The sequence below is a fragment of the Panthera onca genome, chromosome D2 (genome assembly GCF_046562875.1).
Source record: "Panthera onca isolate mPanOnc1 chromosome D2, mPanOnc1 haplotype 2, whole genome shotgun sequence".
Classification (NCBI taxonomy): Eukaryota; Metazoa; Chordata; class Mammalia; order Carnivora; family Felidae; genus Panthera; species Panthera onca.
This window is the reverse complement of record NC_138349.1, coordinates 2769537-2796300: the sequence shown is the minus strand read 5'-3', so window position 1 is coordinate 2796300 and position 26764 is coordinate 2769537. Positions and strand designations below refer to the sequence as shown.

Below are 26764 nucleotides of genomic sequence, written 5' to 3'. Positions count from 1 at the left end.
TTTATTAATCCACTGTCCTGTCTGTTCATACTATCAATTTTTAGAAAGTATTTTGTAGTATAATGTAAAAAAAGGATGTCGTTGTAAAAAGTAGTTTCTTTTTTTCCCCTTGTTTTCTGCCTGCGTGCCTTCATTTTCGACATTTTATTCCTGTTCCTGTGGTCACAACTATACCTCTGCCTCCACAGTACTGTGCTTAGGAAGTGAATCCTAGAATTTGTAGTGGCCATCTATGTGCAGTCCCTTTTCAGAGACATCGTGCAGACATCTAGTTTCCGCCTTTCCTAAGGATCTGAGAACATAATTGATTTATAGGACTGTGAGTTGAGATGGATGAATATTTAGAACCACTTCATATGAAGTAAGTCTTCACTCAAGAGATACCATTGACTTGAAAGTTCATCCGAAAGATTATCAAGACCTTGCAAGCCTTCCATTTCAGTCTTTGTTCAATACAACAAAATTGTAGCAGTACAAAAACAATTCAGGCAGTTCTTTACAGGTTTTTTGGTAATAGAATTGAATATATATACATATCTCCTTAATTTTAAAGACACTATAGCTTTAAAACATTGCGTTTTGTTGATTTCTAGGTCCCTCCTCGTGGTCCATTTTTGGGCGCCATGGGCTCCGCAGTGTGCTCAGATGAACGACGTGATGGCAGAGTTGGCCAAAGAGCACCCTCAAGTTTCATTTGTGAAGGTATTGTATTTCCAGTGTCGCATCTTTTGTGAGCTTAATTCTGACTTATGATGCAGACTGCATTTTACTAACGTAAGGGAGGAGGGGTGTGGGATTCTACATGTATAGTTGGTGCATTTGTTATTTTTGCAGTAGATTATTCTTAAAAATCTTAAAATTGTTTTGCATTTCTCAAGTACCGAGTAGTGTAACAATCACCATACTTTCCCTGACACATGCTTGGTAGATTGCAGGATGGGCAGCGGGGATGTTTGTGAACAGAAGCAGACTAGATCATTCAGTGTGGGCCATTGTGGTTTTAGTACGGTAAAAATACTAACAGAGCTTGCTTCATTGAAGAGCAAGGTGTGATGTGCCAAGTGATTGGAGAAAGGGTGTGTCAGGCGGCTGGGAACCCGGGGAACGGAAAGAAGCTGCTATCTGGGATCTGGGGTCAGGTAAATGCAGACCCATAGGAGAAACCGAAAGCTTTGCGGACCTGTTTAGGAAGCAGAGAAGGAAGGAATCTGGTGTCTCTCTGGCTTGCCTTGTTTTCACCCAGCTTTGCATGCTCTAGTTCCTAGTTTGTGTCTTGGGTGGGCACGTACTAGGAAGTGATAGTTGAGGCTGTGGATTAGCTACTTGGTTCAGCACATTTAATGCTGTCATTCAGGACTTAGTACTGGTTGAAACAACAAAGCCACAGTAGAGAAGCCGAGAATCTTAGAAATGAAACCCTGGTTTCAGAAACTTGAATCCTTCAGATTTAAAGAAACAAGAAAGACCAAAGCCTTATTTTATAAAACCAGAATTTGTGAGTTCAGAGGACATGTTTAGCAAATATACCCACATGTGGGGTTAAAAGTGACATCTCTATTTTCCGCTTTTTGTATCAACTGAAAACAGAATTCTGAAGGCTAATTCATCTGTGTAACAGGAGATAAAACTTTCAGGCAGTTTCTGTAGAGATACATGTGCTTTGAATGGTGTTGCAGTTAGATGTCTCAGAATCACAACAGCGTGAAAGGTGTACAACGTGAAGCTCCCCTGCACCTCCCCCCCCCCCCCCCCGCCCCCTGCTGTCCTGCCCTATAAAGAAGGGGCTGCCTCTGCCTGTGTTAATTTTGCATGAATCCTTTCAGTGTTTTCTTTTTTTTTTTTTTTTTTTTAATGAAGATAGAGCAAATGTAGAAGTAATAGCTAGCTTTTTAAAATTTAAGGACTTATTTAAAATTCCAATGAAATGTGTAAATGTAACCTTAGAATGTAACCCTAAAATGTCCAGTATAAATAATAGAAGGAGACATTAAAACTGCATGTTTGGTCAGTGATAAAAGATAATGATTACAAGTGGAATGAATGATTCAACATTTCAATCATAAGATTAATCAAGATGATGGTAATTGTTGCAAGTCTGCTTTTATGTGTATAATGTTACAGGTTTAGGTAACACATTGTTCTGAGCTGCCATCTGAACGGTTTATTTAAAGAGACTATAGAATTACTTCTCACATTGGTACCACACTTGGCGGTGAGATTTTAAGTTGTTCGCGTGCTTAAGTGTCTCGCCAGGCGTTGAAGTCCTGGTCTGCTGGGGATGCCTGAACCCTACTGCACCTGCCTCTCGGGGGTAGGGGGTGGCGCTAGGTGGGGCAGTTCTCCCAGGAGTCATTACTTTCTGAAAATTCACTCTGTGGAGTAGTTGGTGTTTAAATGGCAGGGATAACCTGCAGTGGACTTTGTAAGGTAGGTAATTTAAATGGTGAGCAAATAAGAAGTAAAATATTTGAGAGGTCTGTTGGCATTCCCCAGTAAGAGAGGGTGCAATTCATTCTAAAATAACTTTCTTTTGTTATTGAGAGCTTTTTGAACAGTCTAGGGAAGGGAACTGATGTTCTGCTCTGTGTCTTTTAATTTGATTTCTTAGTTTTTTTTGTTTTTTGACTGCCAACAGTCTGGCATTTTTGACTTGTGAATTATAGAGATCAGTCCATTTTATAACGTAGATTTCCAAAATCATCATGTAGGTGATCTCAAGCATAATGTTTTTAATACTTAATTTTTTTTTTTTTTTTTTTTTTACTGTTTGTTTATTTATTTTGAGAGACACACAGAGCATAAGCAGGGGAGGGGCAGAGGGAGGGAGATGCAGAATCTGAAGCAGGGTCCAGGCTCCAGGCTCCAGGCTCCAGGCTCCAGGCTCCAGGCTCCAGGCTCCGGGCTGTCAGCACAGAGCCCGACGCGGGGCTGGAACCCATGAACCGTGAGATGGTGACCTGAGTCAAAGTTGGACGCTTAACCGATTGAACCACCCAGGCGCCCCTTTAATACTTTGAGTGTAGAGTTTTGTGACCACCAACAGTTTCTTGTTTTGTAGACAATGGGAAAGTAATACCTGAGAAAAGTTAGCGTACGTTTTGGTCGAAATTAGTCTGTGCTCACTGGAACAGGTTGTTGAAAGGCAGGACTCTCACGTTTATTGCACGTGAACGAACACCCTCCTTCCTGTACTGATGGGCTGGTGATGAAGTGCACACACGCTCCTTGGCACCACGTCTATGCCCGTGCCTTGTGGTGACTCACTGTTGTGCATTGGCTGCCCCATCTAGCCCGGACCCAAGGCTCTGGGCCCCACAGGAGGTTCGCACACCTCCAAGGCCTTCGAGAAGACATAGGAGTCGCTCTTATTGCCCAAAGTCTTACTGAAAACTTAACATTTGTTCAGAGTAAAATTAAATGGTTAATTAAAATGTTACACGTCCTTGCTTTTCAAAATGTGTAAAGTCAGTTTGTTAGCTCTTTGCCTTTACATTTTTTAATTTGGTTTCTTTATTGTTTTTTTAATGTTTTTTATTTATTTTTGAGACAGAGACAGAGCATGAACAGGGGAGGGGCAGAGAGAGAGAGGGAGACACAGAATCCGAAGCAGGCTCCAGGCTCCAGGCTCCGAGCTGTCAGCACAGAGCCCGACGGGGGGAGGGGGCTCGAACCCACATACTGTGAGATCATGACCCGAGCCGAAGTCAGACGCTCAACCGACTGAGCCACCCAGGTGCCCCAACTCTTTGCCTTTAAAACGGGAATACACGTTTATTGTTTACTCCCTTGTTTGGTAGATAGAATCTTTCAAGGTCTAGGGTGTGGTAGTGGGGTGGGAAGGAGCGAGAACAGCATAAGGCTCCTTGTGATGGGGTAGTTGGGTACCAGTAGTTCTATTCGAGGTCCGAGTCAAATTCGTCTTTTCGTAGGAGTGGCTGTTCATTTTTTTTTATTTTACGTTTGATTTTATTGTGATTTAAATTATTAATTGAAATATTTTATTCAATTTGTTACATTAAATTTATTTTTTTTCTTCAAATGAGAATTGTATATTTTTAAGGTGTGCAACATGATGATTCAAATCAAATCCATTTTATATGAAGTCTCCCATGTACCTCTGTGGCTTTTTTTTTTTTTTTTTTTCCATCTCCAAACTTAGTCTGTGCCTATGGTTCAACGATTAGAGAATATCTTGTACTTTTGTCTGTTCTGTTGTTTAATTCCTGTTTTGTTTGGCTTCTTGAGTAGGTGGTGGGATATTTGAAGTAGAGATCTGCACCTTACCTTGTTTTCATTTTTTTATTGCTTTCCTTTGCGTATTGGCTTCCACCTCCTATGCCAGCCTCCCCCACCCCTCTTCCAGCTTGGTATTCTGATTCAATTAAGCCGTGGTACTCGTTTTACCATATAAGGCACTTTGGTACATAAAATCTCAAAGTCAAGCTTATTGGCCACCTGGTTGGTGAGGTTTTGTACTACTGTATTTCATTTAGTAGTAATCTGATTTGTATAGTTCCTGCCGAACTTGAATTTTATGTCCATTGTAACTTCAGATATGAAGGCAAAGGTATAGGAGTTAGATACTTAAATTTGTATTTTTTGATTCTTAAAAAATAGGAATTGTTATAATTTGATTCTTGAATGCACAAGCATCTTAAAATACAGCTCACAGTTCAGTTTCTAAGGGTCTCTAAAATCAGTATAGATAATTTCTATGTGGTTATAGAAATGTTCAATTCTAAATATCTGTTCAGTTAGTATTTGTAAACAGACAATGTAGGGTCATCTCCAGAAGGGTACCAGCCAGCTGTGTAACTAGGTACCACTTAGCTGAATTCCTGTTTTTCAGTGTCAGAGAATACTGACCAGTTTATTTGGCATCTTAGAGAACGTATGTAGGATTCCATTTTTGGAGAACTCTAAAAATGCCTCTCAGATAATTCCAGTAGAATTGCTAAATCTTAAAAATATCCTAGTTTTTATTTATGCTGTCTTGGTAATTAAAAAAAAAATTAACAATTAACTGTTCATTAGCTATTCCTGGGCTAAGTTTCGTAAAGGTCTTTTAAAAAGCTATCAAAAACATTAAAGATCTATTTGGACAAGGAATTTTACTTCGAAAGGTTTTCCTTTAATATCACAAGTCACAGAGTTAGAAAGAAGCCTCTTTTTGATGTTTAACAAAATACTCCTGAATGTCAGGTTTTAATTGTTCTCTCCTCAGCCTTGGGGATCAGTGCCACACTGGCCAGTGGTCACTCCCGTTGTTGGCTTAGCAATAGTGACCACCATTTATTCAGTATTGTGTCAAAATTTATTCACCCAACACTTACAGGCCACTACTATGCTAGTCACTGGGGGTACACAACAATAGGGTAATCGGGTAACATTATCAAGGTAATTTCAGAGAATAGTTCTGAAAGGAAAGAAATCGGGTGTGGAAGAAGAGAACCTGGGCTGATGGGTGCTTTATTCCGGTCTGGCTGGAGAGCTGCATCTAGTAAGAGAGCTGGAAAATGAAAAGGAGCTGTCCTTGGGAGAGCCAGGACAAACTTTTAGGCTGTGGATTAGCAAGTGAGTACTGCTGGAGGGCCTGGCCTGCATATGGGCCACCGGTGGGGCCAGTGAAGGGGGAGAGGGTATGGCAGGAGGCTGGAAGGGGAGGCAACAGCCACATGACCTGTGGGCACTGGTGGAGTTTGGGTTTTATTTTGGGTGCAGTGGAAGTGGCACATCAGTTTCTGGTTTTAAGCGCTTACCTGGCTGTCCTGTGGGGAGTGAGTTGAAGTGGCGGAAGGATGCAGACTGGAAGCAAGTACGCACGTTAGGAGGCTATTTCACAGGCCAGGTAAGAGATGCCTTGGACACTGGTGGCAAGGGAGCATCGAAATGACGTCATGGTCTGATTTGGCTTGTATTTTGGAGGGGGAACCCAGAAGACCTGTTAACGGATTGGATGTCGGGTGAGGGAAACGGAGTAATCAAAGTTGTCTTCCTTTTGATTGGATCACTGGCTGGATGAAAGAAGACCGAGATGCCCTGGGGAGGAACAGGCTTGGTGGGAAGTGCCTGGTAGAGATCCACGTGCAGATGTCAAGTGTGTAGTTTGGAGTGAGCGGGGAGGTCTGGCCTGGATACAACTTGGGCGTTGTCGCCATATTGGTGTTTCTTAGATGAGACCGCTCAGGGAGGATGAGCGTAAATAAGAGAACTGCACTCAGAACCAAGTCCTGGGATGTGCCAGCCGTGGAGAGGTTGGCCAGATGTGAGGGAAGGAGCCAAAGAGACTGAGTCATGAGAGTTATAGGAGAAACAAAACAAAACGTGGAAAGCCATGTGAAGGGTTTCATGAGAAGGTGGGTGTGGTCGTACTAATGATGCTGAAAGGTCAGTAACATGATGAACAAAGAGTAACCATTGGCTTTGGTGAAATGGTAGCTTGGCGGTGTAGAGAGGAGCTTGGCTCTGGAGCCACACTGCCCTCCTCCACTGCTCACCATTGTTGGAATCTTGGCTGAGTTACCTAACCTCCTTAAATTCCAGTTTCTTCTGTTAGTTAGGTGTAATGACAGCATCTGTTATCGTGCATATTAAATGACTCAGTATACAAACTGCACTTAGAACAGTGTCTGGCTTAGATTAATCATGGCTGTCAGCCATTACCATCATAGTGGTCTTTGGTGACCCTCTAGAGAGGGAGTTGCCTACCTCTGCAGTTAACCTTGCTGTGGTAACAGCTCCCTGCCTCTCCTCACCCGACTGCACACGGGAAGGGTCTGAGTTTGAGAGTCATGGTTCAGGAAGTGGATGGTTCCCAACAAAGGCATTCTGTCTGAAATTCCATTCTGGAAACGTTCGTGTTTGGTGAGGGCTAAAGTCATGTATAAATCCTATCTTTGAAATTTAATCTTTTTGATCGATAGAGTAGAAAAGGTTTACCATAGTATAGTGAAAAAAAAGCATGGGTTTTGTAGTCAGTCTTGGGTTTATTTCTCAGCTCTCCTACCCAGTGACTGTGTGTTTTGGGACAAGTTATATCTTTACGTAGCCCCCTGTAAGGTTGAGATGATAATGTACCATACGCTTTTCCAGGCGTTAAGTAGTTTAGGCAATTGAATGCAAAGAGCCTGTCGTGGTTTATGGCACCGAGTAGGTTTTCCATGAAAGATAGCTATTATTGACTGCCGTTGGTCTTTTCTGAATGCAGCTCACTTTTCAGTATTTATTTATTTTCTATTTTCATTGATAGAACTGTCATGTTGCTTTACATCCAATAAAAATGTTTCCAGAGAATTTTACTGCTGCAAAGGTTTTAGGGCCTCAGATAACCCTTGATGTTCTGGGAGAATGGCTGTGCCTTTAGTGACAGTCCTGGCCCCTGCTCTGGGAGGATTTGTTTGTCACCACTGCCTTTGTCTTACGAAGAAGATGTCATCTCGCTGGGAGCTATTTTGAGGAGAGGTGCTTGTGGTGATCCTCCTGGCTTTAGGAATTTCAAGAGGATGATTTGCTTCCTAGAAGAATTGTCACTAAGGGAGACCCTTGGAAACCAGCAGGAATATGAGAAGAGGTCAACTTTAAGCAGCACAGAGGAATGTGTTTTTATGATTCCCGATGTTGCCTGTTTTGGTTTGGTTTAAGACCATAGTATCTTGTTTTTGCTGAGTATTGCCCCCTTTCTTTTATTAAAAAAAATTTTTTTTTAATGTTTATTTTTGAGAGAGCTAGAGCATGAGCGGGTCAGGGGCAGAGACAGGGAGACACGGAATCAGAAGCAGTCGCCAGGCTCCCGGCTCGCAGAGCCCAACGTGGGCTCGAACTCACAGACTGTGAGATCATGACCTGAGCCAAAGTCGGACGCTCAACCTACTGAGTCACCCAGGTGCCCCTTAGTACTGCCCCTTTTTAAAATTTGTGTTATTTTGCTGTTAGAATCCAGTTGTACCAAAGACAGGGATTGTAACTGAGCCTCACCCAGTGCCAGTGTGTGCCGGGCACTCCAGGGGTATTATTTGCAAGAGAAAATAACGAGCTGCCCTAGTCATCGCCTTCTCTGCTGTTATTTGCTTTGAGTGTGCAATTGTATGAAAGAAAATGGCACAGAAGTTTTCAGAACTTTCAGAAAGCGTGTTCTACATAGTGGTCTCCAAATGCTTTGTCTTCTCTCTGTTCATTTTTTTTAGTTTATCGGACAGTTGATGTTGACTTGAAACGTATATAATTTTCACGTTAATACATTTTGAAAGATGAAGGTAATTAAAAATATTTGTCTAAAGGGCGTTTTAAAGAAATACAAATAAAGTAGTAAAAGAGCACCCGGGAATGTGTGAGACAGAAGATAGAAACCAAAGACAAATGACTGTGCCTCCCACTTACCGTCCAGGTTCATTTGGATAGATGGATGCTGGATTGGGGAAGGCTCTAGATAAGAATAGTGTTTCAAGCCCAGTGGAAACCTTCTCTTCCTGGAAAAATACAGGATATATATCTTTAACTCTTTTAACAGTATAATTTATCAATAAATTTTATTTCCTACAGGTATAATGTGAATTCAGATTTTTATTGGTTTTAAAAAGTTTATATTAAATTGAAAGTCCTGTGAGGGAAGGATACGATATTATGTCTTAGTTTTTCTCAAAGTGTATGGTTTACAAAATTCTGCACATAAATAGCTTGCAGGAACTGTGTTCTAATTATTTAGAAATTGAGTTGTGTAAAATTCATATGTCAGGTAACACATCGTGTCTCGTTGAGGGGCCTCAAGGAAATCATCAAGCAGAATGCAGTCATCTTATTTAAAATGCATTTAAATGTATGAATAGACCCAGAAGTAGATAACCTAGCAAGATCTCTGCCTAGTGTCCGGCAGCCTTGCAGGGGTTAAAAGTAAAATTTATCAGACATCAATAGTTTATTGAAGAAATACTCCTTTTTGCTTCATAATTTGCAGAAGGCTGCAACTGTCAGTCATGATGTACTGCCTCTTGAAATTAGTCAATAGAGCAAACAGCAAGAATTGCTGTGGGCAGAAAATAAGCACTGTAATCATGACATAACTGGGGTCAGTGATTTATGGATTTCAATATAGTAGTAGCTGCATATGATTGAAAATTTACTAGGTCACTAGTGCACCAAAAATTTTATTCACAGCCTCCAGGCATCTTTTGAAATGTGCAACAAAATAAAAACCTCTGAACCTGTTTTGACACTGCGGACTCAGTGGATGACACACCAGCCCAGTGAGTCTCATTTAAATGTAAATGTGTCATAAACTTTTGTACCAGACTCTTTAGAAACATCACCTACTTGAAGGGACGCTGCATGTGAATCTGGTAGACATATTGAAGTCGTAAAAAAGGACCTTTTCATAATCAAGCTTTATATTCTTTTGTTTTTAAAGTTGGAAGCTGAAGCCGTTCCTGAAGTATCTGAAAAATATGAAATTAGTTCTGTTCCCACCTTTCTGTTTTTCAAGGTAAGGATAAGGACGGCACAAGAGATCCCGCATCTGTGCGGGCCAGGGGGCTGAATCTTGGTTCCTTTACCCCTTTCCCTGATCCGTGAACGTTAGACACTCGGTTGTTCCTGGCTTTGCCCCGTCTTCTTGTGGTCTCCTTGTTTGCATTGATGCTAAAGCTTGGCCTGGGGCATCCTGCAGAAGTGATATGGGCCATGTAGAGGACCAGCAACCAGAATTGGAGCTTCTGGAGAACAATCCAGATACTTGGCTGTAGACCCAAAATGTCCCCTCCGTTGGGTAGAAGTTGGTTGCTTAGGGCATGTGCCTGGACATAATGGAACATCTGGCTGGTCCTGGTTTGATTAATGACTCTCTTAGGAAGCAGGTGCAAATCTGTGCTTCAGGGCACCCCCGAGTGTCCCCACAGTTCCTCCAAATACTGCATTTGTACTTAGTAACAGATTAATCCCCACGAGGGTGGAGGAAATCTTTTCTCTTTAAGGTTGGACTCTGATCTGGTTTGAGGTGTAGCGATGTTTTCCTAGTATGTTCCCAAAAAGGGGATGAAAGAAAACAGTTACATATTTCTAAAATGGAGATGCATTCCGCCAATTGGTAATCAGAGTTTTAAAAACTCACCTAATAGTAAGTAGCATTGACCTCTTTAACAATCAGCTAGAGCTGTGGATTCGTGCTTGTTATAATTTTGGAGCTTTGTGCCACACGTATTTTAAATGACTTTTTTAACTTCAGAATTCTCAGAAAATTGACCGATTAGATGGTGCACACGCCCCAGAGTTGACCAAAAAAGTTCAGCGACACGCATCTAGCGGCTCCTTCCCACCCAGCGGTAATGAGCATCCTAAAGAAGACCTCAACCTGCGCCTGAAGAAACTAACTCATGCTGCCCCTTGCATGTTGTTTATGAAGGGGACTCCTCAGGAGCCCCGCTGTGGTAAGAAGCTGCTTTCACACGGACGCGAGCAAAGTGGGCTCCACCGGCGTGGGGTGCGGCTGGGTGGGCGTGCTCTGGTCCTGTCGCACCGTCCCTCCTTCGCCTGTGTGGAGACGGCTTTAGGAGATCCGGAAGGTCCTGATTCCCGCTGACACTCTGTATTGAGGTGGTGAGAATCTGTTTTGCACCACAGACACAGAGAATTTCAGAACCCAGAGGCTTCTTAGAAGTCATCCAGTTGAAGATTTTTGTTTATGTAACAAGCATCCAGAGACGGAAAGCCACTCAGCTTACTGGGAGCAGAGTTGGGAGGGCATTGCTGTTGTGTGAATGGGCTTTGGTCTGTTCAGTTCTTTTTGCTGTTAATGGTTTCCTGTCTCTCTTGGGACTCTCTTTTTATTCACCTTGCCCAGATTGAGTGGTTTAAAACTTTCCAGAATTTTGGTGGTGGTTCTGTGTCTCCCCCTGTACTTTGGCCTTCCCTGTTGTCGCACATCGAATTATGCGACTAGTGTTCAACTACTGCTGTCATTTTCAGTTTATAGGTGCTCTTAGTTTCTGTGTATGTATACACCCACCCACCTACCCCCCCCCACATATACATGTATATATACGCTTGTAATTTTCTCCTGAAGTAAGTTTTAGGGTTTATTTGACCCCTCTGGTATTGGGTTTATGTTATTTTCTTTTTACTATGCCTAGTACAACATTATTATGCTTCATAATTGAGCATTTAATGCCTTTTGATGATGCTGTTGAGAATCCGTTTGTTTCAACTATACAGGGGGGAATTTTTTTCAGATAGGTGGCAGTAAAATTGAGTGTGCTGTTGATAAGATTACTGCATGTCCAGCGTGACTTTATAAAAATGACCTAGCTTCTAGCATAGCTTTAATTGTAAATTCTTCCCTATATGGTTAGCAAATGACATATTAGATTCTGAAAAAGTCCAGTTTTAAAGATAAAGTTTCATGTTGAGTCCTATCAGTCCTATCTTAAAACGATAAAAGGCTCCTTTAGCTCTCACTTCTCCTTGAGAAATTTCCTTGCTGGCATTTACATGTCCAAGGATGCTTGCTGTTTAGATATTGAAAAGCAAACTCTGTCTCTACCAGAGTTAACTCCAGGTAGCAAGAGTCAGTCTCTGTTGTGGTTGTTTGTTTTTAATAGAGGTTGTGGCTGGTTTACTTTCCCCTGTCAGGCAGGAGAATCCTTTCTGGTGCTTTCTGTGGTGACCTAATAACAAGGACTTACAACGTGAGCCTGACGGGGTTTATTCGGTGCCTTCACTGAAATGTGACGAGTAGCGGAACTGGCTGTCACGTGGATGCACCTGTATGACAGGTTCCCACGTAGGAAACCTGCAGTAAAGCCGATACCGTGCTCTCTTCTTTGGGTTCGAACAGGACCGTCCTCTCACTCTTTTCTGAGTGGCGACCTCACCAGATCGGCAGGTGGTAAAACCGCAGCTTGGGGAAGGTGTGCTGAGGCAGCAGGGGGAGGCACAGTGGCCGGGTGTCACAGCAGGGGGGCTGCAGCCCAGTGCCACCCTTGGTGACGTAGGTACAGGTCAGTGACCCTTTCTGTGCCTTTGGTCCTTCCTTTGGTGGCATTGGGGTTGGAGCCAGTCTTGGGGATCCTCTTCAAATCAGATGTTGTATGATAATTCAAATAAATTAGAATCACCCTGAGGAATAACCATTTTTCTGCTTACCTCTTCATTAGACTTGACTTATAATGCATTTCTAGTCACTTGTATGTTAACTGGCATTTAGAAGAGCGTATAAAAAGCAAGTGAGAGTAAAAAAGAAGCTTTCAAACATTTTGGAACAATCTGAAAAACATAATTACAGACATCTAGATAGTGAGAGATGTAATTGGGGAATTCAAACAAGATTTTTAGATAGATGTAATTTAACAGGTACAGTTTCATTTCAAACAAGTACTTGCTTTATTCTTTATAATTTTTATAACTATGTTTTTGACAAGTTTTTCTGTTTCCTGAGGTCTTGATTTGTGTAACAACATGTCTTTGTATCAAATATAGTAAGTAAGTGACGTATGGGAAATAGATCATTTTAGAATGTTGGTATTGTTGAATAAAACATCTATTCAAGGATCAGTTAGAAGGTGCCTTTCTTGTGCCTGTACCCTGCCACTTCCTTCATTGATGCTCCTCTGGCTCTGCGTCCCCCTTTGTGTGCCCTGCTACACGGACTCTTCATCTCGAAACTGTTCTCTTTCAGGAATGTACTCGACTTTCACCCTCTTCCTTTCTGAGCCCACTTAGTGGAAAATAGGTTTTGCTCTTGTGTTCGCACATCCGAGGTGAGGTACAAGCGGAGCCTCCTCTGTACAAGCAGTGACCGTCAATGCTCGCGAACGCCACTGGCTGGTATTTCCATATTTGGAAAGAATTCCCTCGGAAGGCCCTGCTGTCAGTGGCAGCCGGTACTCCCCGTGGGCCCCCTCTGTGGAGCGGAGCTGCGGTGGTGTTTGATTAGCCGACCCCACCTTGCTTTCGGGTAATCAGAAAACATGAATGTATAACACTTAAATTTTCTGTCAGGGAAACCTTGAGAGCCATTTCAGGGTCTGCCCTGGAGCCCCGCTTGATCTCAGCCCAGCCCTTTCACACTTCACACCCTGTCTTTGTGGCTCTCAGCTTTGGCTTCTCCCGGCAGAACTGGGTAGTGTGTTAGGAGCTGGACGTGGTGATAGGGTGTCGGTCGTCAAAGAACTAGATTATTCTTACTCTGTGCTCCTCAGGAGGACAGGAAAGAGAGGGCTCTCGTGTTTTAGGCAGATTTTCAAGACATACTGAGATGTACATCTTTTTAAACAGAATGTTAAATCCTTGAACATGCAGGTTAATTAAGTTATTCGGGAATTCTTGTATCCATTTCAGTTAACAAAGCTTTTAGCAAAGCAAAGGGTATTTGAACCACGGGACAGACCTTTCTTCTGCAGCAAAAGTCATCTAACAGGGTTTTCTTTTTAAATCCGACACAAACATTGTAGGTTGAGAAGTGGGCTTTAGGGTTTTATTGTTACTAGATGAAATGTCCCAGTCAGGCTTATTGTTCGTGCCTTCTGTCATGAGTAGAAATGACTGCAGACAGAAACGGTGGTTCTATGACAGCCAAGTGGTTCTTCTACTTTTAAATATTCGTGTTGCGTGCATACATTTTTCTTAAAAGTGTGTAAATATTTTGTTATTGGAATGAAGCCTTCTCACTGTTTTATCCTTAAGCATAACATTTCCAGTCTGCTCCTTTAACCCTTGAAAACTGAACATTCCCCATCAATCTTTCTAGTCTGCATGTAATTGCCTAAAGCTAAAAGAAAGCTTTTCCTCAGCCGGTTACAGTAGAAATGAGTTAATATATTGGTAACAGAATAACCATCAGCAATCAGCCGTTAGCTGTTTACTAATGAACTCCCAGATGAGCGAAAAAAATTTCAGAATCAGTGTTTTACTTCAGGCTGTACATGAACTTAACACTTCAGTTGTAGGGAAAGCAACTTGTATGCTGTACAAATACCAGTGCTTCATCTCAGTAAACTGTAGATTTGAAAATTGTTTGGAGCTCAGTAGTACATCCCCGTTTTCGTAGTAAAAGTGCTTTTGGAGGACACCAGGTGAAGCCTGTTCTTGCAGTTAATCTTACACTGAATTTTATGATTTGGTTTTATTTAAAAATACTTGCCGATGCTGTGAAATCCTATAGGAATTTTGCACCTGAAGAACAGGTCATTTTCCAGTGAATTATGACTGAAAAGAAGGATGGTGTGTGAAAAGAGTAAAGTGGTACAAAGTATTGAAAAACAATTGGGAAGAATTAGCTTATGGAAAGAAAAATACCCTCTTTTCAGACAAGACGAATAGATTTATAAAAGACTGGTATTCACACTCTTATTCTTCAGTACTAATGTCATAATAAGAAAATGATGTCAAAAAAGTACAGGACAGAAATGTGTCACAAAAGTATAATAAAATCACGGAACATAAGATTGCCACTACGGTGCAGTAAAAAAAAAAAAAAAAAAAAAAAAAAATCACATTACATACTTTGGGGAATGTAAATAGTTTTAAAAAGGAGACTGTCAGGTAACAGCACCAGATGAGAAAGACACTGTCAGCCTGTTGACAGTTCCTATGTACCAACACCAAAGACAGCTTTGAAACTCAGTGCACCCAGTGTCCACTAACAGAACCCATTCCTCCTCGACCTAGATACTTTATTCCGTTAAAGATCATATATAGGCTGAGAGCTCCTGAAATGGACACTCAGGAAGTACTTCCAGAGCAACAGAAACCAAACGGTTGGGATTCAGTATGCTCACGGAGTGGTTAAAAATGAATGTTGGGATTTTTTCCCCCCCATCCAGTGTTCATTCTCATAGACTCACAGACCGCAGGGCTGGGAGGGACCGTGGAGGCATCCGAATCCGTCCCCTGATTGATGGGGATGTGCGGGAAGGTGGGGTAGCCATCCAGGGCTCAACTGTTTGTCTCCTTGGTGGGTGGGGCAGGTTCTGGGGCTTTCTGGCCAGCCTTATTTCTCCTACAACAAAATCATGCCTAATACTGAAGAGGAACATTGATAAAGAGAGACTTTTTAAAAATTCACAAATGTGTTAAACTCTAAGCCCCACTTGAACACGTGGTTTACTTCAAGGTCAGATAAGGGGCTGTTGGAATTTGTTTTCTCTTTCCATGCTCTGTAGCCATGCTAATTAAATCACGGGTGAGATTGAGGCAGACATCTTTGTTCAGTAGCTAATGTGTGTTGTGAATTAATTTAAAATCATGTGTAAGAGAGAAGCTAAGTTCTTTATTTTCTTTTTCTTATGCAGGTTTCAGCAAGCAGATGGTGGAAATCCTTCACAAACACAACATTCAGTTTAGCAGTTTTGACATCTTCTCAGATGAAGAAGTTCGTCAGGGCCTCAAAACCTACTCCAACTGGCCTACCTATCCCCAGCTCTATGTGTCTGGGGAGCTCGTAGGAGGACTTGATATAATCAAGGTTAGAACTGAGAAGTCTGTACCTTGTAAAGAATGTTCATGTAGAGCACACTTTTATAAGTGCTGTAATAGATGTAAAGTATGAATTTCTTAAGAATCTCTACATTTACGAACATGGATGTGGAGTATATGCAAAGTATTTCTGATGACATGGTCGATTGATACTCTGTGTCAGGGCGCGACCAAGGAGAGTTGGCTTGTAGTGAACGTTTCTTAAACTTACGCATGTGTTTGTTTCAGGAGCTGGAAGCATCTGACGAACTAGATACAATTTGCCCCAGAGCTCCCAAGTTAGAAGAAAGGTAAGTGTTTAAAAGTGTCAAATAGTCTACCGTTTATTACTTTAAAAATATTTCCTAATTCTTGGTTTTTGCGTTGCTCTTTCCGTATAGAAACGAGGGATTTGTTTTCGTGTGCCGAGGTCATAAGAGTGTTGTTTGCAGTCAGACTAGTCGTGCGAACTTGGGAAGGTCTCGTTTGCACCGGAGACATTTTTGTGCCGATTTAATGAGCACGTGGAGGATATTCTTCGTTTTTGTAGAACGAAATGTCATTGTCTCAGTGGAATGACTAAGTTTTACTTACTTCTCTGCATCTCGGAGCCAGGCTCCAGCGGCCCCGGTGTTCAGCCTTCAGTAACAGCCCCTCCTCTGAGCATCATCCGGACGCGGGCTGTGAAGAGTGTCCGGTGTGAGGAGCGAGGGCTGCGCGTGTGGTACCCGCGGAAACACTTTGGGGGCCTCGTGCTGCCTTTCTAACCACGATAACTTAAAATTCAAGGAGATTTGGAGCTGTAAAAATCGGTCTTTGTTTTATGAAGGATCTCAATCAGCTTTTAAAGATCTTACCTTATGGAAATTTTGGACTTTGGCCTGTAGGGAGACTTACAGGGATTTTTATTGTAATAAATTTGAATTAATGTAGAGGTTTAAAGAAGAATTTATTTTGAAATACATCCGTGTGTCAGCCGTTCGTAGTTGGGGCTTGAGTCTGTAAGGCGAAACCTCCCCTTGTAGTTTTCTTGCCATTCAGCATTTTGAGATAAAAGTGTTTAATAGTAAGCACCTCATTTATCTGTCCTTGATTAATAAATAGTGTCCCATATGTGTCAAACTGACCTTTAAGTGCCACACTTTCTCAAATGATTTAGACCCTTTGCTGCCTTTTTGGTAGGACAGTGAGTCTCCTAGTGCCTGTGTTGACTCTGGGTCCCCAGTTGTGTTCTTTGCTGAATAACCTGGGTGGCTCACGAAGGCAAAGTGGGCCTCAGAAACCTGCTGTGCTTTGTGTGCGCTAGAATCTGCCTTCCTTCAGTCTGTCTTGCTGCTGTTTCTGTCCTCGTCTTCATCAGGCCTTCCGTCTCGTTTCCTAACGTGCTGTGTCTGTATTTCCTGTGGCCTCAGACTAGATAGCTGGAGTTACGTAGAGAGTTCTGTAGAGACACACTTGCATTTTGAGTAATCACTTGAAGTGCTCCCGGCAAGCACGGGGCCAGAGCCTGAGTTCCTGGCTCTGGCGACGTCTCTATGAGTCGGACGGAAGCACTTGTTCTGGTTTCCTGGGCCCAGATAGTCGGGTCGCTGCAGGTGACTGATGGCGATCAGCACCATATTCTTTATTTCTGAGCTTTTCTGGGAATCGCCCATCGTACTCTACCGGAAGTGTACGTGACGAAGCTCTGAGCAGGATTTGGGTGTTCCGTTTGTGATCACTTTGTTCTCTGAGGAGGTGTTGAGCTGTGAGTGACCCAGAGCACCGGTGGGAGGAGGATCCGGTGACGTGACCACCACAGGTTGTCCTGACGCCGACTGTCCTGGGATTTGTCACTGACCCTCAGGCGGCACGCAGACGGCTGCCGCTCCTGACAGCAAGTGGGGGATGGCCTTTGGAAGATCGTACAAAGTGTGAAACGCAAAGTTAAGACAGGGGCGTTTGATGTGAGCAGCTGGTGTTCTGGCACTTAGCACCTCCCGTTCCCGCTGTGACCTTGTGAACATCGGGGAGCGTGGGGCCGTGTGCCGCCTCGTGGCGGAGAAGGGAGCCCACAAGATGTAGTTCTGGAAATTGTGGGTGGGCTCAGGGTACAGGCCCCTTCCTGAACAATTCCTTACTGAATTGGCTATTATTATTTTTTTAGTGCTGTGAGTTGATGGGCTTGAATTGCAACTCGAAGGAACATGCGTTGCCTTAAAAGCCATATTGTGTTTTATGGTGGCTCAGGGAGAGAATGAAATAAAGGAAAATGTCAATGCATTTGCTTGTTTAATACCACTCAAAGCTGTGAACTATCATCCTGCTATCCCTCAAATATGCATGTTACTCCTGAAGCGGAGCAAAAGTGGTGTTTAATAATTGAGCTGAGCCATTTTATATCAATTTTCTCTCTTCAGGCTCAAAGTACTGACAAATAAAGCTTCTGTGATGCTCTTTATGAAAGGAAACAAACAGGTAAAGAACTCAAAAATGGTTTTATTTGTAATTTCTTTTGATGCTAACATCTGCAACTAGGGGACGCTTAAATCTTTCCTCCTGGCTGTGGCTGATGAAGCTACAGTGGCATCAGGAAGTTATCCAGGCCTTAATTGGTGCTTATGGAGATCAAACAAAGTAATCCACATCTTGCCTGACTTCATCATCAACATCTCAGCGGGGTGCATTTCTCTTTGCTGCCAAACTTGGTCGACACTGTTCACCCTCTCCTGGTTCTGTTAGTTGCTGTCTCGTCCCCACTTGAGTCCCTGGGCTCGTGTAGTGAGCAGTTTGGTCCACACGCGTCCCGGGCACAGGGAGCCTTGTCGCTCTCGGGGGCACCGGTTTGATGACTGAGTGAAAGTTTGGCAGTTCTTACTCGTAATGGGGTGGTTCCTGGAGCTTGTGGGATGAAGGAGCATACTGGTTGTGCATCGTTTTGAGGACCAAGTTAGATAAGAGCACTCCCACCGGCAGCTTGAGCAAAGCTGATTATCATTTGTATTTGGACTAGAACGGAGATCTCCAGAAACGGGGCTGTGTTCCCTTCCTTTATTCTCAGCCAGTGACAGAGGTAGGCAGGTGGGACAGAGTCTGGCTCGTGGCCCAGGGGAGGAGGTGAAAGCCCTGGGAGGCGAGGCTGGTGGAACGGGGGGACGGCAGTCCGTCTCTTCTGTCGTCCCGGGCTGCTTGCTTCACCTCCCAGGGCCTCACGGCCCCTTGTGTGAGTGGTCAGTGTGCTTCCCGGAGAACGAGGTTGTGATAGCGAGCGTGAAAGTTAACATAACCAATACAGTAAAACCAGCTAGTTAACGTAAGTCGTCAACGTAACTGTTACAGTGTAAGTAGTAACCGGGAAAATGGTGATACATGTCTCAGCATGCTGAGATCACAGATCAGGACCTAGATTCTTTGACTGGTTCACTAATTTCATTAAAACAAAATAGAGGAAGTTAATAATTCCCAGTAGTGGTAAAGTCATCTTTTTATATCTTCTTGGTGATTGTTTAAAGCAGGTTTTTATTCTCAAAAGAGTTTGTTTCTGGAAGTCAGCAAGTATTCATACATCTTGGGAGCAGAGTTACCTGCGCTGTTGAGGAATGCATGGGGTGCCGAGTCTTCCCTCCAGGGTCGCTAGGATTTGGGACCTGGCGGCCTGACAGAACCGTCTTGCCCTTCCATAACCTCAGAGAAGCCTGGCACTCTGTGACTCTATAACGTAAAGATACGTTTTAAAAACTGGGGAGTAAAAGTCCAGTTGGGAACAGGCAGGTGATGATCCCGCTCAGTGCACAAAGGTTAGGTGAGGCGAGGTCATCTGAGAGCGAGTGGAGAAGGAACTCGAGTCTTGGTAGAGCGGCAAGGTTCCCCTCTGAGGACCGTGTCACCACAGAGACTGTCAGGTACCAGGACACGTGTCATCCCCGGTGGGTAGAGCCTGAAGGAAGTCTGTGGGCTGGGAGTCCAGGGTCATGTCCGGATGGGTCAGGACTTGAAAGGGGGGTGGGGTGGGGATTGGTGGCCTCCTGAAATCCCAGCTGACCCACTGCTCTGTGATGCCAGAGGCACTGGGAGGCTCGTCACTAGAGTGCGCTGTGCCCACTGTGTCCCAGGGACAGAGCGTCCACAGGACCAGGCCAGTGGGCTGAGTAGGAAATGTAATCCATCTTTACATGTGTGTGTGTTTTTTTTTCCCCCTTCTAAATTTAGGAAGCAAAATGTGGATTCAGCAAACAGATTCTGGAGATACTAAATAGTACTGGGTAGGTAAATCTTGTTTTCAAATGGTGTGTTAAAGAAACTCCAATTTTCCGTCCTGCCACTGATGCCTTTCGGTTGTTGTGGCTCTATCTGTAAATGTTTATCTATTTGTTTTTGCTGTGGTGCTTTGTGAATGCTTTAACTTAGACCACAAGAGGATTTTTTGGACAGTATCAACTGATTGGTAACATAAAGGAGCTTCTTAGGCAGTTACTGGAATAACTATTTGTCTGCTTTCCCAGAGGAAAGTTAATAACTGAGTTCTTGAACACGCACAAAGATATTTTAGGGAAATGTATTAGAGGTTTTTAATTTCCTTAAAAACTATTCTAGTTTTCAACATTTTATCAAATGCATAGGGCCCATGTACAGGTCATTCTGTGCATCTTAGAAGCAGGGTAAATTGAAGGCTGTGTTCATGCTTTTGATCTGCTCAGTGGTAATGCTGCCAGGTAAGAAGATTGCAGTTGATTTTTTTCTGATTAGAAACAAACCACTTGTTTGGAGATCCTTTGCCCATATTCGGTAGAGTTTATCAAATGTGTTTGCTTATTATTATTATTATTTTACTTATTTCACAACGCTTTCTTTTTAATGTTCTTACTATGCTAGCCATAGCTTGCTTTATTTAGTTTTTAAGTTAATTTTTTAGCCATACTTTTAAAGAGATTAACCATTTCTTTGAAGTCGTGGGGTAGGTAATCTTTTGAAATATTTAGACATTCGTGGGCATGGTTGAAAGTAGTCAGTTGAGTAGCACAGGTTAAATACAACTCTGGGGACATGAAAAGCAAAGATTGATTTCTTCAAGTGATGGTGACATTTTACAGAGGAGAGTCTAAAGAGTCTTTTGTCATATGGTCTCTAGCCAGACCTTCCTCACCCTGCCCGAGGACAGAGCAGAGGCTGGCTTGCTTTTGGTCATCAGTTTTTATGGCCCCGTTCTCTGTCTTCTGTCACAGCTCCCCGGTGTGACACGCTCAGTCCACCTGTCTCTAGTGACAGCGTGTCCCCTCAGGGCGTTCCTCCACAAGGCCATGAGGCCGGGGCACAGGAGCATCGGGCCGTCTCAGCTCGTATGTTCGGTGGAAAGTCGCCCAATACCTGTCTGATCCTGTTTGGATTTGCAAGTACCTGCTCCCCAGAACAGAGGGGCTTCTTTGGAGACAAAGCGCTCCCAGCTGCAGACTTGCTGATGCAGTCGGCTCTGCGGTGAGCGGGGCCGTGGGGACCTTTGCCGCTCTTCACCTTGAACAGACTGTCCTCTTGCTGAGAGCTGTCAGTTTGTGGAGAAAGCTCTGGCTTTTTATTCCTTCCCCTCCGTTCTTACACCCCTCTTCGCCTTCTCTGCCCAAAGACACACGCCTCGAGGGGCCGTGTACCGAGCATACACTGAGGTACGGAGGTGCTCTGTGCACAGAACTTTCAGGAGATGCATCGGCTGTCGTGACTGCGCACACACCTGCGCGTGCGTGGGCCCGGTGCCTCTCAGCTCCCTTGTGGACCTGTAACTCGCGTTTATTGTACTGTTCAGACTAGGAGATCTGCCTCCTTTAGTTCAACCTGAAGGGAAACTTACATTGGGTCTTGTTTTGTTTTTTTTTTTAATCTTCTCTTGCTTTCAGACAGTCCTGTTGTTGGTACTTGGTGCTGATTTATCCTGTCATCTTGTTTTTTTGACTGTTTTCTGCACCATGAACGGTTTTCTTGGGAACTTGTTTACTGAGTGAGATTTCCCTGTGAAGGTGGTTTTGGTTTTATGGAACCCGAAATTTATCTTTTATGTGTGGCGTTTTCTTTGGCCGGTTTGTGGGACTGCACGTATCTCCGCAGTCTCCCTGCAGGAATTCAGTCCTACATTCATACTGATTCCTTGACCACCAAACAGTGAAGTCCTTCTGAGTAGATATGGCTGGATTTCCATGCAGCGATTTTTCATTCATTATAACAAGTAGAGTTCATTGTACAGCATGAATCCACACCACTCTCACGGGTTTGTGTGTATTGAAAACAGCATGCGTGTTCTGAAATAAGTTCGCTTTCATGTGGGAATGCACACCTCCGTAAGGTGGCGTCTGTTGGCAGCGTCATCGTCCTGGGCAGTGAGCGTCCGGCCCAGCCCTGGTGTCCGCGAGCGGTCAGACGTCAGAGCTGCTCCCCGCTCCCTGAGCAGCTTCCAGGACATCAGAAGCGGCGGCTCCGGGGGTGAGGGCTGGGAGCGGAGTGTTAAGGACAGACTCGTGTAAACTTGGGGTACAGGTCTAACCTGGGGTTGGCACACTGCAGCTGGCCGGCTACTTAAGTAAAGTTTTATTGGCACACGGCCACACCCACTCCTGTCTGCCCTGTGTGGTTGCCTCTGTGTGGTGCAGAGACTAGCCTACAGGACCTGCGTGTTTATGGCCTTGCCCTTTCAGAAAAAGTGTGCTGACCCCTGTCTAATCCAGTATTGTCTAGAGAAAAGACCAGATGAATTTGTACCTACCTGACAGATTGAGAGAAGTAAAGTCATTTCCATTTTTTATAGTGAATGTCATTAGCAACGAAACAATTTACTTTTCCTGACTGTTTTTTAAAACACCAAGTAGGCTTGATAATTTTTGTTTAATACAACTATTTCCTGTTAAAATGTTCTCTCCTTTTTGTAGTGTTGAATATGAGACATTTGATATATTGGAGGATGAAGAAGTAAGTTCTGTGTTTTATGTTTCTCACCCTTTGCCTTTAGTTTTACTCATTAGGGTCTAATAGTAAGGTTTCAGAGTTTCTCTTGTTTCCGTAGGTTCGGCAGGGGTTAAAAACTTTCTCGAATTGGCCCACGTATCCTCAGCTGTATGTGAAAGGGGAACTTGTTGGAGGTCTGGATATTGTTAAGGTAAGGTCGGAGTTCGTTTGGCATCCCAAAGATGGGAAATGTTGGCATGTTTGAAAATTACAATTTCATATTGAACAGAAACTTTGGAGCTTCCCTGACTCCTTTCCTTCCTGGCCTCCTGTCCAGTCACTTCTGGCTCACTTTTGATTACCATTTCTTTTAAAAAGTTTTTTTATTTTTATTTTTTTATTTACTTTTACTTTTTACATGTGTGTTTTTGAGAGAGAAAGCACGAGTGGGGGAGGGGCAGAGAGAGGGGGATAGAGAATCCCAGCAGGCTCCATGCTGTCAGCACAGAGCCCCATGCAGGGCTCCAAGTCACGAACCACGAGATCATGACCCGAGCTTAAGTCGGACGCTCAGCTGACTGAGCCACCCAGGCACTCGCCCCGTGTTACCATTTCTGTGTCCCTAGTACCTTGTCCTCCCACTGTCCCTGTTGGATCAGGCTGTGCTCACCCGTCCCCTGAGCCAGCCTAACCCCCTGCTGTGGGGCCTTCTTGCCTCCCCGGGTCTTCTGCACAACCTCCTTCCTCTCCCGAAGAGCTTCCGGCCAAGGCCAGAACTGTAACTTGGCCTTCCAAGATGCTCTGATTATGGCCAAGCTCGAAATGTGATTTTTACTCCCACACTACTAAATCTGATGGAACTGTCTTCCATGTTTTTAGCCTTTCTTTCCTCGTCCCCCCTCTGCTTTGGATATCTTGTGTTCCATAGTTACATGTGTTCTGTGCCCTCCAGGACCCTTGTTGTTGATGAATTGTGTATAGATTCTTGAAGCCAGAAATATTTCGCTCCTGTTCCTGAAGTTCTTCTGTCCTTTTATATTTACGTTGTATTGTGTTTTTGTGTTATTTTGCCTTATATGCACTGGGGTGATGGAGTGAAGAGCGCCGGGCTACGGGCAGGAGGCCTGACACCCAGTGCTGCCTGGTCCTGTCAGCTGTGTGACAGACCCGAGGCCCCTGACCCCGGCTTCCTAACAGAACTGTGCGAGGCTGCTGTGGGCCTTCCCCACGTCCAGCCTGGCCTCAGACGCTAGGAGATCGGTTAGCTCTGTCAGATCGTAAGCATGGTTAGAAACGATACCTTTTCTTATACACCCTTGACATCTTTGACCATTAATTTACTTGTTTGGTTTGCTTTCAGGAAACCCTCCGCGAATGCTCAGTGGGCAGGACTTTTCTTGGGGCGCTTACACCTGATAGTGCCTGTGTGTGCCACACGCTGTTTCTTAGCCTGGTCCCGCAGGGACGCTGCAGTGCTAACCCCCCGGGAGCAGCACTGCTCCTAGTTAGGTTTTAAAATAAGTTTTAACTCCTACTTTGGTCTTGTTGGGAGGACTCGAGCCCAGTGCTGAGTGACATCAGCTCTGTGGGCCCGGACGTGTGGCGAACATGGGGCAGGCGTGCCGTCTGCTGCGGAGTGCTGTTTGACATGGCGCTTCTGAAGGCAGCGAGTGAGGCATTTTTACGAGTAAAGTGTCTCATTCCTGGAGGAGGAGAACAGGCTTAACATAGTAGCTCTTGAATAGCCCTGAAGCAACAAAAATAGATCTGCATTTGTTATGTTATATATGTGTTTTATTTTTTTAAGACACAGTCTTCAAACCCAAATACTCCTGAGCCTGTTCTTGTCTGAATGTTTTATAGCCTGTACCTTAGCCATTGCTAACTCTTGGGAAGATAACAATCGATCAATCTCATTTAATTCTAAAGCCGAGCTGTGCGGGCAACTTCGTTTTAGGTATAAAACAGGATGTTACAGGACTCTTGATGTTCACCTGCTAAAAAGACACATCTGGACATTTGTGATATTGGTAACATTTTCTCCCGAGAAGATAACTGGGAACAGTTCTTAGGTTGCCATTTTAGTCCGTTTCCCACAGAGCACGGTTCTTCTGTCTTTAGTTCAGTGGAAACGTCCTAGTTGCCAGGTGGGTTAATTCTGGCTGGCCTTTGAGAGCACTGAGTGCTTTTTGTTGTTGAATGGTTAGATAAAGAACTTACTGGTAATTCAATGACTCAGTCAATCTAGTGTCTTGAGAAAAATAGCAACTAATTAGTACATATTCAGTGAGGTCACGTTATCACTACTGCAGAATGTTTGTTTACAGAGGGAATATTTAGATAAGGTCGGTGCACATTAGTGGTGATGATGATGGCGATCCCCGTGTGCCAGGCAGGCTGCCTTAGTGCTTAGGCCGTCCTCACAGCACCCTGAGTTCCTTGTCCTCAGTCGTCAGATGAGGGGACACGGATGAGAAGTTAGGTAATCTGCATGTGATGTCACAACTCGTGAGTCCTTGAGTCCAGATTCCACCTGCAGGCTTCTGGGCCTCTCTGTGAGCAGCATGGCCTCCTGCCCTCCAGGTCACGTGCTCAGAAAAGTCCTGCCTGGTCCTTTAGTGCAGTAGGATGTGTGCTTGTTAATGAGTTAATGTTGGAAGATCCCAGAACATCACTGAGAGTTGTCTGAGTTTATATGACAGAATCACACCTGATGGGTTTAACCAGAGATGAAGTCACATGGAATTTGTGTGTGTGTGTGTGTGTGTGTGTGTGTGTGTGTGTGTTTTAAGTAGGCACCATGCCCAACGTGGGGCTTGAATTTACTATCCTGAGATTGAGAGTCGCATGCTCTACCGACTGAGCCAGCGAGGTGCCCTGATTTTCGTGGTTTTATTGATGGATGTTCATGCTGCTTAGTAATAACCTGCAAATTTACATCAGATTAAATGTTTGTCTTAAGCTAGAAAATCTCATTCATCATTTATTGTCACATTTTAAATTTGATGGCTGTGTTCCAGATTTTAAATCTGCAAGATAGCACACAACATTTCTGGATTTGTATGTCTTTTTAGTGGTTTTTGGCCTTTACATGTACACTTTTACGCTCGTAGTACTGCGGCCTTTCCAGGCTGGGTTGAAACAGTGAAGCCTGTGTACCACCCGTGGGGCTATGGGTGTTTTGCTCTAATTGCTGTGTTTGTTAATGCTGATCAATCTTTGGTTTTGGAATGCCTTTTAAAACTTCAGTTCTGTAATCTGATAGTGTTTATGGCATAATAGTTAGTTTCAGCGTGTTGGTGAGCTAGAGTTTTAATCCAGTGAAGTGTTTCTTCTGGTCTCTGATAACGGATGCAACCTGTGATTGTTCTTCAGACGTTTCCATTTTTCATCTGTCCGCATACATGTTGTTTTTGCTTTCTGTTTTCGTCGTTAGGAACTGAAAGACAACGGTGAGCTGCTACCGGTACTGAAAGGAGAGAACTAGAGGCTTGTACGCTCAGCGCCCGACTGTTGCGGGAACCACTTGGCCACAGCTCCGTGCTCAGAGGTGGGCGAGGGGCAGAGACTGCGCCTCACCCCGTTACGCTCTGTGTATTTCACAAGCTTGTGCTAAATACATGTATGTGTTTTTTGTTTTTTCCACCAAACAGAATGCAATAAACATCTTCAAAATCCAATTAAAAATACTTGTGTAAAGAAGGTGTGTTTTTACGGTGATGTTAAATATGTAGTAATTAGCCTGCTTTAAATTTCTTTTTCGAAATACGTGGGCACCTTGTAGCAGTTCAGAAACGGCAGGTTTCAGGAGATTCAGAACTGTGAAGCTGTCTGAAATCCACGTTAATACTTAGAACAGCTCATAGACCAAACCAGTGGCTCCCCTCAATGGCCAAAGATCGCTTTACAGCTTGGAAAAATTCAACTGAAAATTTTCCTCTGACAGCATCCCTGTGTGAGGCGCTGGTGAGATCGCACAGGCCATGTAGGGCTCTGCAGACGTGGAGACTCGTTTCAGACAGCGCCGGCGGTGTGTTAGCGGGCGGCGGGCCAGAGGAAAGTGATTTCTCGTGAGCGCGTTGCCCTCACGTGCTCCAGAACAAGGAGAAGAACAGGGTAGGCCCGGGGATGACAGTCGTCAGTTTGTGTTAAGCACCACAGTTTATTTTAGTCATTATGCTGAAAGCATTGATTTAGCCCTTAAATAGGCTGAGAACATCCTGAGGTCCATGAAAATTTCAACAGTTTTGATCCTGACTCTCACATATTTAAAAAATAGTTGCTCTGTTAGGCCTTTGTTGGGCGTGCCTCAAACAGGTGGCTGAATTCACCTCCTGGGTTTGTAGATTGTGTTTGGTGCCCATGGCACATGTTTTCTTCATTAGATTTTCCCAGCTTGTTGGTCTGGGTGGTTGAGGCTCCA

At 43.9% G+C, this 26764-nt stretch overlaps 1 protein-coding gene across 1 annotated transcript in view; it reads left to right on the top strand.

Moving 5' to 3' along the window:
- Positions 1–26028, top strand: part of GLRX3 (glutaredoxin 3) — a 31543-nt gene extending 5515 nt beyond the window's left edge. Inside the window, exons 2-11 of the mRNA XM_060641179.2 lie at positions 594–702; positions 9401–9475; positions 10214–10415; positions 15276–15448; positions 15688–15749; positions 17838–17895; positions 19627–19679; positions 22326–22365; positions 22460–22552; positions 25778–26028. Of these exons, the coding sequence (XP_060497162.1) occupies positions 594–702; positions 9401–9475; positions 10214–10415; positions 15276–15448; positions 15688–15749; positions 17838–17895; positions 19627–19679; positions 22326–22365; positions 22460–22552; positions 25778–25828 (916 nt within the window). The 3' untranslated portion in view covers positions 25829–26028. The remainder of the gene's footprint in view (positions 1–593; positions 703–9400; positions 9476–10213; positions 10416–15275; positions 15449–15687; positions 15750–17837; positions 17896–19626; positions 19680–22325; positions 22366–22459; positions 22553–25777) is intronic.
- Positions 26029–26764: the final 736 nt, after the last annotated feature.